The sequence below is a fragment of the Cariama cristata genome, unplaced genomic scaffold (genome assembly GCF_000690535.1).
Source record: "Cariama cristata isolate BGI_N322 unplaced genomic scaffold, ASM69053v1 scaffold9478, whole genome shotgun sequence".
NCBI lineage: Eukaryota > Metazoa > Chordata > Aves > Cariamiformes > Cariamidae > Cariama > Cariama cristata.
The window spans coordinates 21,443-30,465 of NW_009630625.1; the positions used below are offsets into that span (position 1 = coordinate 21,443).

The window sequence follows — 9,023 nt, forward strand, 5'->3', positions numbered from 1 at the left end:
GAGCCGGTGTGGTAGGGCTGCGGCACTCCGCGGGCGAGGAAGACTGCTGGAAATGGCTGAGGTTGAATGGGGGGATTGTGGGCGGAGGAGAGCAAGAAGAGATCACAGCAAAAGTAAAACATTCTGTGGTGAAACAAATGCGTTTCCCTACTTCTGTTTTTGTTGGGGAATATTTGTCTTGCTTTTTCAAGAAGAGGTCCCTGGTTTCCCCTGTGAAAAAGCCTGTGCTGTGTTCCTCCTCCCACACCAAACCCTGCAGTGCCTGCTGGGGCTGAGCCGCTTTGCAAGGCTCCCTTATTCCTGAAACAGCAGCAGGGCGTTGACATCTCCGTAGCAGCTTCCATCTCCTGCAAGGGTGCCAGTGATCTGCGTGGGAGCGTAGGAGCCCATCTGATGTGCAGGATATGGGAATGAAGTAAAACATTCCCAAGCACTTCTTATCGTACTTCAGGGAATGTGTTTGATCTGTAAATATAACAAATGGCACACTTCCTTTTTACGGAGGCCGACTGCAGGCTAACACCCCTGCACGTCGGGTGGTGGCTTTGAACACTGGTCAGGACACAGATGCTGGGTTGATGTTGTCTGTCATGAGCAGCGCTTTCCCCCAGGGACATTAATAGTTACAGATGCGCCCGTGTTACACAGTGGCTGCGGGCCCTCCACCGGTCGCCTGCACGGGACCCGAATCAGCAGCTCGTTCAGAGATGAAGGGGGCAATGAAATCAGACGGCGTGTTCCTCCCTCCCAGGCACCAGACCCTGAAATCCTCTGGGTTTACGCAGCTGACGTTCCTGGCATGCTTCTGGCCGGGCCAGCTGAGTCACTCCCAGGCAGTTCTCAGGTGTGGCTTGGCAGGCAGCGGTTGCAGGCAGCTTTGCTCTGCTCTGCAAGGGTTTGCAAGCACTGACCCAGGGCAGTAGCGTGGGTCCACCCCGGTACTCCTGGATGCTGCGGGTCTGGCAGCAGGGTGTAGCCTGAGCCACGTGTTTGTGGTGCAAGGACAAATTCCGTGGGTTGCTCTGCGACTGCAGCCAGGAAATGTGTGCTTGGACTCTTCCTGCAGAGCAAGAAAAAAAAAAGCATCTAGTGAAAATTTTAGGCACTGACATTTTCCCTGTAAGTTCAGGGCTGGAATCTCTTTCTCCCTGTAATAATTCCTTTCCTGGCTCGGGGTCCCGGTATCTGTGTGCACTTCAGGTTTCACATCGTCCTGAGTAACCACAGTGAAAGTCAGCATGTTGGCCCTGTGGTCGAGTGTAATAAACTATTAGGACATTGCATGTGCCGGGCTCTGAAGCCCTCGCTCTGAAAGAGAACTCAGAAGTTACTGACTCATCAAGAAGGTTATGTTTTGATGATGCCAGCTGAGGCACTGTGTCACGAGGCTGTGGTTTTTCCCTTTTGTGTCTGTCTCAGCAACTGCAGGGTGAACCCTCTAACACTGGAAGCCTCGTACTCGCTGGCTGTGCAGCAGCATCACGGCTGGTTTTTAGAAGGACTTCTCCTAAGGTACTGCCTGTGGATGAGGGGAGAGGGCCCTCAGCTTGCAGATAGAGCACAAATGCATCCTCTCCTCTTATCTGAACTATTCCTGTACCTGCCTCGCTATACGCCCGGTGTGTTAGCCCTGCCAAGCCGAGCGTGCCAGAGCTCTGGATACCACGCTGCTCAAGAGCTCTGGTGTCAGCCAGGTGCCTCTGAGGATCTTTGCTTCATTCTCAGAAAGACTTTAAATTGCTCAGCAGCAGTCAAGTGCCTCGCAGCAAGTGCAGAATCTGAACTGCAAGCACAGGAGCTCTGTAGGTTTTACAAAGCCGTTCTGTACTTCAGGCACAGCGGTGCAAGGGTGAGCGCGTGGCCCACCGGACCTGTCCCCGGCACTGCTCCGAGCAGGGTGCTGCTCCCGCGGCTGGGAGGTGATGAACAGCACTGGGGGAGCCTTTCCCAGCTGACACCCAGGTAGTTCCCACGTACACCGCCCCGCAGGCATTCAGCACGCACCCACGCTCTGTGCGTAGGCAGGTGTTTGCCCAGCCTTGCCTTCCAGCCTCCCGGAGAACCGAGACTTTTGCAGTGCTCCTCGTTTCAGTGCGGTTAGTGCTCTTCTGGTGGGAGAGGTTTTCTCCTCGACTACAAATTCAGCTCCTTCCCATGTTCTCCTTTGGTGGGCAGAGAGAAGAAGGGCTGAGTGTTCCCTCTTGGTGATAACCCTGTTGGTGTGGGGAGAGTCAGCTACTCCTACCTAGTCTCTTTTATCCCCAGGCTAAACAAGCCTTGTTGTTTCAGTTTGTTAAAGGGAAGGTTTCACATTATTTGTGTTGGACTCCAAGAAAAGTGCTGATCAGTGAGGTATTTTTGTTTAATTTTTAACATTTTGAGGAGTGGTGTCAACATCTATGACCATTTCTACACCTGCTGCCCTTCCTTTGCAGGTACATGGACTTTGTGCTTCTTGTCACTGAACATAATCTTTGTCAATTCTGGGCTGTTGTCATTTTACAGACTTGTCTTGGTCCTAGAAAACACCTGCAGCTTTTCCCACCTTGGGCAGAGGTGCTGGGCCCGTTGCGGCACTGCCGGCAGCCGTCCAGGCAGGACAGGCAGCCCCGTCCTGCCCACAGCCCTGCTGCGGCAGAGCCCATCCCGCTGCGGTCCCTGGTGCCAGCGGCTGCCCCTTCCCCTCGTTTGCCCCTTCCCTGCCGCCTACCTTACCAGCTTTGTAGTACCATTCCTGAGGAAAGCTAATTAACCTTGTCTTCCCTTCCCAGGGTGTTATCTCCCTCCTTGCTCCAGGCAGGAGGCCTTCCTCTCCAGCGTGTAAGCAAATACCCCTCGTGGCCAGCCTTTACTGATGGCATTGCCGCACTCAGTTTCTGCCAAAAGGGGCCACCTCTTCTGCCAGTTTTGGCAAGCCTTTAGATGGCGATGCTGGGGGTGCAGCCAGATTCGGGTACCCTGGTGTGTGTCCCGTGCTTGGGTGCCACTTCCCAGCTCCGCTGACCAGCCTTTTCTTTTCTTTACAGCCGAGTCCTTTAAGGAGTTTGCAGAGCTGCTCCACGAGGTAGAGCTGGAGAGGTCCATGATGGTAAGACGATCTGAACTGTGCTCTGCTAATTACTGCCTCATCACAATGTTTAAATGCTAAATCGCTGCCAAACGGCACCACATACCTTGGTGTGAAGCTTCCCATCGAAGGAAGGCTTGGAGCACTGGGAACGTTGTGCTTTGTACCACGTCTGGTCCACAGTGCCATCGCCGTAGGCCCTGAGCAGCAAAGGGGAGGTGCTGGACAGGGAGGGGGAGAGGTTGGCCCACGCAGTGTCCGAAATCTCTCCTGCGTGCCAGGCACTCATGGAGCACCAGGACCCTGCCGTCTGCAGCAGGTTTGCTCTGCAGAGCCAGGTTGTGTCTGAGCTGGTAACAAGCTGGTTTTGTGGTGAAACAAAGTGTTAAAGAATAAGAAGAAAGATGTGTTTTTAGCTTTGTTTTTGCTGGGTGCGAGCAGGCAGGTCCCCCTGTGCCCCTGCCCTTGCCAGCAGGGCTCCCACAGGGCTACGTGCTGCCTTCGGTCTCCTGCTGCGTTGTGCCCTCTGCCTCTCCGGAGCTCCTCCAGCACGAGTGTTGGCTTGCCGTTTTGCTCCTAATTCCAGGAAAAACACGAAGGTTAGGCTCGGTAGAGGGCTTTTACAGCATGCCAGGAATGTGCTGCTTGGCTCTGCTTTCCTCTGCCTCGTGCAGCAGTGAGAGCTCGTGCCAGGCTGCTGGCTGGGCCAGCGCCGCAGGGGTGGCTGTGCCGGTGGGATGTCACCGTCCACTCTGCGGGTCCGCAGGCAGGCAGGGAACGGGAGGAAACCAGTAGAAGGCTGGAGGAAACCAGTAAGATATTTATTAGTTTACAACCAGGTACAATGGCTCCTTTGGCAGTGGGTAAGTGGAAGGGATCATTTCCAGGATCGTGGATGCTTTTAGGGATGCCGTCCAAGTTTTCTAAATTTTTTTATTTTTTCTTTTTTTCCTCACCCTCTACTTGTAGGACCAGTTCTTTACAGTAGCCCACTCAGAAAGTCTCACACTCTTACCATGTTCATCAGCTTTAAACTACCTGAAAGGGCTGTGGCAATGTAGTGTTGTATCCCCTTCTCTTCCCCTCTCCCTTCTCTGGAGCTCAGGAGAGAACCTGTGGCAGTAGAAGTGGGGATGGGAAGAGACGGCAGGTCGTGTCCCAGTGCCAGGGTGGAGCTGGAACCAGTGGTACAAACTGGGGTGAGTTTGGCTGTGGATTCCTGGAGAGGGAGCACAGAGCATGTCCCAGGAAAGCATCTTTCAGACATCTGACAGGACTGGAAGAGACATGGGCAGGCTTTTCTTTTTCCCTAGCTGTTACTGTTATTCTCTCGCCGTGACAGATAACCTGCTGTCCTTCCTCTTCTGGCTGGATCTCAGGAGAAGGAAAGTCCATCATTTATTTGAGAGCTGTGTTGTTAGCGCCATCGAGCCCGGTGCTGTCTGTGGTGAGAACTGCCAGACCCTGAGAAAGTGATGGCAGGGAGCCAGCCCCAGCCCTGCCTTCTGCTCGCGTGAGCTTGGGGCCGTCATCACCCCTTCTCTGAGAAGCACCTCCTGCCCATCGTGGCCTTGCTGAGCTCTTGTGGGTTGTTGAGCGTTGGAAAACAGCTCCTTTCAGGACCGCGGCAGCACTTTCTGGCAGCACACTCGACAGCGTGAGCATCTGCCGTGTTTGCTGCTAGCAGCTTTACATTAAAGACAAGGGTGGATGCTGTGGTGGAAGGCAGGGCTGGCGCGGCGGTGTGCCCGGGCAGCATGAGCGAGCATGGCCAGGAAGAGGGGGGGGCCGCCCCGGTGGCAGAGGGGAGCCAGCCGCAGCGGCACATCTTCTCCGCTCCCTTCCCTCCAGTTAGAGCAGGCAGGGCAGCTCGCTACAGCAGGGACCCAGCTGAGTTGACAAGTAAGTAGCAGACTCCAGTGTGCTTTGAGGATATATTTAGTTCTGGTTTGTGCTTCTTGGAGAGCCAAACAAACAGCCTTGTCTCCTGGGGCTGCTCCTGGTGAGGGCTCACCCAGCAGACAGCATGCTTTGACCATCAGTTCTCTCAGCCCTTCCCGTGTCCGATAGGCGCAGCGGTTCTCTTAAAACGGGATGGATGGCAGGTGCTGTCATGCCATGCTTCCCGGGAACTCGCTCCAGCGTGCCGGGGGCCCAGCACAGGGCTGGGCTGGGTGGCTGGGTCTGTTCGGGGAAGCATAGTACAGGCCTGTGAGGGTCTGTCCTAGCTTTATTCCGAGGCTGGAGAGACCGACAGGGACAACGCCTGCCTTGGCACAGCTGGGACCATGGGGGGACAGGTGTCCCAGAGGGCTGCTGCTCCGGCAGGCTGGTGCCCAGGCTTTGATGGGAATAACGCAACGGTTGGGGCAGAGGGCAATGGCTCACCGCAGAGCCCTGCAGGGAAGGTGGCAGGCTGGGGGAAACCCAGCTGTCAGCTGCGGGATGTCCCCAAAGCCTCGTGTGCCGTGGTTGGGGTTTTCTGTGTATTACCGATGGGGAAAAGTGGGTACGGATGGGTTAAGTGACTTCACTTATAGGCAAGAGAACAAGTTTGCAGTCAGAGACATAAAATCACAGAGTTCTTGGCTTCTAGCCCTGTTCAGCCTCTATTTAGGAGAAACTTCATCAGTGTCCTGTAATTAAACTGTTTCTTTCTTTGCACTCTAGGTACAGAATGCTAGTGATTTGCTCATCAAACCGTTGGAAAACTTTCGGAAGGAGCAAATAGGGTTCACCAAGGTAAGACTTGCTTGTTTCTTTGTTTTAAATTTAAACAGTTTTGTTTTCTATTACTATGTTTGAATTCCATTTTTTCTCCTGTCCTTTGTTGTTTTTAAAAAGTAGACAATTGTTGTCCTATGTTTCGACTTCATGCTTTCAGAAACTTCCCCGTTTAATATTGGCTTTCAGCTGCTGGCGCGAGAGAGTCCGTGCTGTGACTTTTAGTCTGATTTTTCAATCAGGAGAGGCTCCAAAACCTTTTCCTGAATTCTTTGGGTTCTCTTCTGGCCTAATTCCAGCACTGACTCCATCCTGAGCAAGGAGTGCTTGTTTCGACCGATCATCAGGAGATACTCCTTGCTTCTTTCTCTCTTTGTTCATTCTCTCCCCTTTGTTCATTCAGTGCTACTGAGAATGAAATACTTTCTTCAGATAAGTGTGTGTTAGAGCAGGAGGGGAGAGAGAGCAGCGGGGCCCGGCAGTCAGAACTTGACTATAGTCAGAGGGCTTTTGTTACGAAATATTTAAATAAAGTATCTAATGAGTCTTTCAGGTGGACCAAACTTTTAAAGAAACAAACTATAAAAAGCAAATACTGCACATGTTGAGCAGAAAAGATTATTTTTCCCTTGTCTGCTATCAAGAAGTCCAGGTTCCACATTATTCAGCAGCAGCTTGAAATGGGGCTGGCTCTGAACCAGCTCAGAAATGGAGATGTTTTGGAGAACGCTTGGGGCTTGGATTCAGCCCAGCCCATCTGGAGTCTTTGACGTTTAATAAATACAGGATTTGAGAAAAGATCCTTGATCACTATCCTGCCCTTCAGAATCCCCCGGCACGGCTGTGTGTGCAGAACGCCTCTGAGGAGCCGCAGCAGCGTGAGCACGGCGAAGCCATTGCTCTCGTGCTGACGAAGCCGCCCGCGTGTCCCCACCGGGGAAAGCCGCCTGGCCGGCAGGTTTTGCAGCAAGCTTCGGTGTTACGAGCACGTGGACGTGCCCAGGGCTGAGAAAAAAAACTCCCTCCTGATTGATCTGTCTGCATTAACAATAAGGCCAGCACATATTTAGAAAGGAGTCATGGGGACAAGGTCAAGCTTATTTTCCCCTCTGTGTTTATGGAACACTTAAGTCAAGAGGGCAATGGTCTGCAAATGTTAAGATTACAGTTTTAAAGTGTCCTTCAGGCTGTTTTCTTCTCGGATAGACCTTAAGGTGCGTAAGGATTACTTTGCCTACAGCCTGGAGCGCGCTCTGCCCGGAGAGCCGTGCCGCGGGTCCTGCCCATGGGTCGTGTACCCTGTCTCCTGCTCCAGAGCTGGCCGGTGCCCGGCTGGCAGGCACGTGTCTCGGCACGCTTGGTGCCGTAGCCCCGGCAGCAGGGAGCTCTGAGCGCTGACACAGATCCGCCTGGCAGCTTACAGCCCTTCCTCGGTCCCTGCTGACGGGGCAGGGTACTCGGGGTGGAAGCGTTGGGCAGTGACCGTGGCAGGACACTGCTCAGATGCAGTTAAGAGGTGGCAGAGGGTAGGGATTTGGTTTAGGTGGCTTGGAGGTCTTTGTGGTTTGGCTGTGGGTTTTGTTTTTTATGAGGAACAGGAGCTACAAAGGTGTTGGGGGCACCTCGGTGAGAAGAGGGCTCTGCCGCGGCTCGGCAGAAGTACTCACACGCAGGAGCTTGCAGGGGAGCGCTTTGCACCCCAACGCCTTTGCAGGTGGCCCACGCTGACAGGAGATGCTCGGGGAGGTGACACTTGCTCCGATACTGTCCTGCGGCCTTGAGCAGGTGCGAGTTTCGGAGTGAGCCCCAGCCCACTCCAAATCCTTGCTTTTCCCGACCTCCGATGCTTTTCGGACAGGAGCCTGCACCACACCGCTGGCCTGGGTCCCGCTGGGCTGCGTCCTCTGGGCATCGCCTCGGGCACAAAGCCTGCCTTCACTTGCCAGCCTGCAGAGCTCCTCCGGGTCATTCGCATCCCTCAGCAGAAGGCGTGAAATACAAATGAGGACTCCTCACAATGGTGCTCTGTCAGCGAGGGGTCCCTCTCCATTTCTGCTGTGCCTCCACTGACTGGCATCACCCGAGTAGATCCTTCCTGATTTACACCAGGGAGAGAGAGGCTGGGGCCAGGCTGTGGAGCAGACTGGAGACATGACACAGAGAATTTGTGCCCTCTGCTTCGTTTCCCATATTTTGGCAGAATCTCCTTCTGTGAGATGTTTTCTGTTCTCTTTGCAAGATGCTGAAGCCAGATAGGAAGAGCCTTTGAATTGGGTCTTTGTGGTGACTCTGGCTGGAGAGCAGCCAGTCAGTCTGACTAAGACATCCGAGTCTGCATTAACCCGTTTTCCCGGGAATGAATGGAGTCTCCTCGGTCAGATGATGTGCTCCCACCCAGGGGAGCCCCCGGGTGTCACTAGGACCCGCCGCAGCCGCGCCCCCCGGCCCCCAGCCACCTTCCCCTGCTAGCCGCAGAACCGTGGGGTCCGTCCTCTTCCCGTGACTTGTTGGTAAGTGTTTGTACGTGCAGACATCAAGAATGAAAGCGGAGGATCCAGGATCCTCTGAGCTGACCCGTTTCACAACCCTGGCCCTGGCACCTTACTCTGCTCAAAAGCGAAAGAGCCGGTGAGAGTTCCTGGCTGGGCGTGCAGCACCGATTTGGTGAGCGTGTAAAGGAGCCAGCGTAGTGGAGGCTGCTGCGAGCGCTGGGAAGGGGATGGACGGTACCAGGGAGATGCAGGGGTCGCTGAAGGGAGAGAGTGCCTGGGGTGGTCTGCTTTTTCATTTCGCGTTAGCTCGGTCCGCGCAGGCTGTGGACTTGGGGGGTTTGGTGCCATGTGCCAAACTGCTCGGCAGAAGCTGGGTGCCAGCGTGCCTGGTGAAGCTGTGCCTGACCGTGGGGTTTGAAAACGAGCCGAGTAGCATGTGGGGTGGTGGAGTTCTTGATTAGCAGGGGAAGGAGGGCTAATTAGAGGGATATGCTCACTGCAAATAGGAATGTGAGGTAGGGTGGTAGGACTGGTTATGGCCTGAAGTCCCAAATGAGCACGGTGTTACTTAGCGCATGTTCCTGTTGATGTACAGAGCTGCGCGGCAGAGCGATGCGTGTGTTTTGCAGCAGATGCAGCTCTGGAACAGCCCCAGGAAAGCCCCTGCTCACCCTGATCTCACAGGACAGAGCCCCTCGGGATGGCAGGGCTGGGGCTGGGCTGGGGGGCTGTGGCCGGGG

The 9,023-nt window shown here is 54.4% G+C and overlaps 1 protein-coding gene across 1 annotated transcript in view; it reads left to right on the forward strand.

Annotated features, from left to right (window-relative positions):
• The window catches only part of OPHN1 (oligophrenin 1), a gene marked incomplete at its 3' end in the record, with an annotated part of 37,137 nt that overhangs the window by 12,396 nt on the left and 15,718 nt on the right, over positions 1-9,023 (forward strand). The window contains exons 4-5 of the mRNA XM_009705624.1: positions 3,027-3,088; positions 5,738-5,809. Of these exons, the coding sequence (XP_009703926.1) occupies positions 3,027-3,088; positions 5,738-5,809 (134 nt within the window). The remainder of the gene's footprint in view (positions 1-3,026; positions 3,089-5,737; positions 5,810-9,023) is intronic.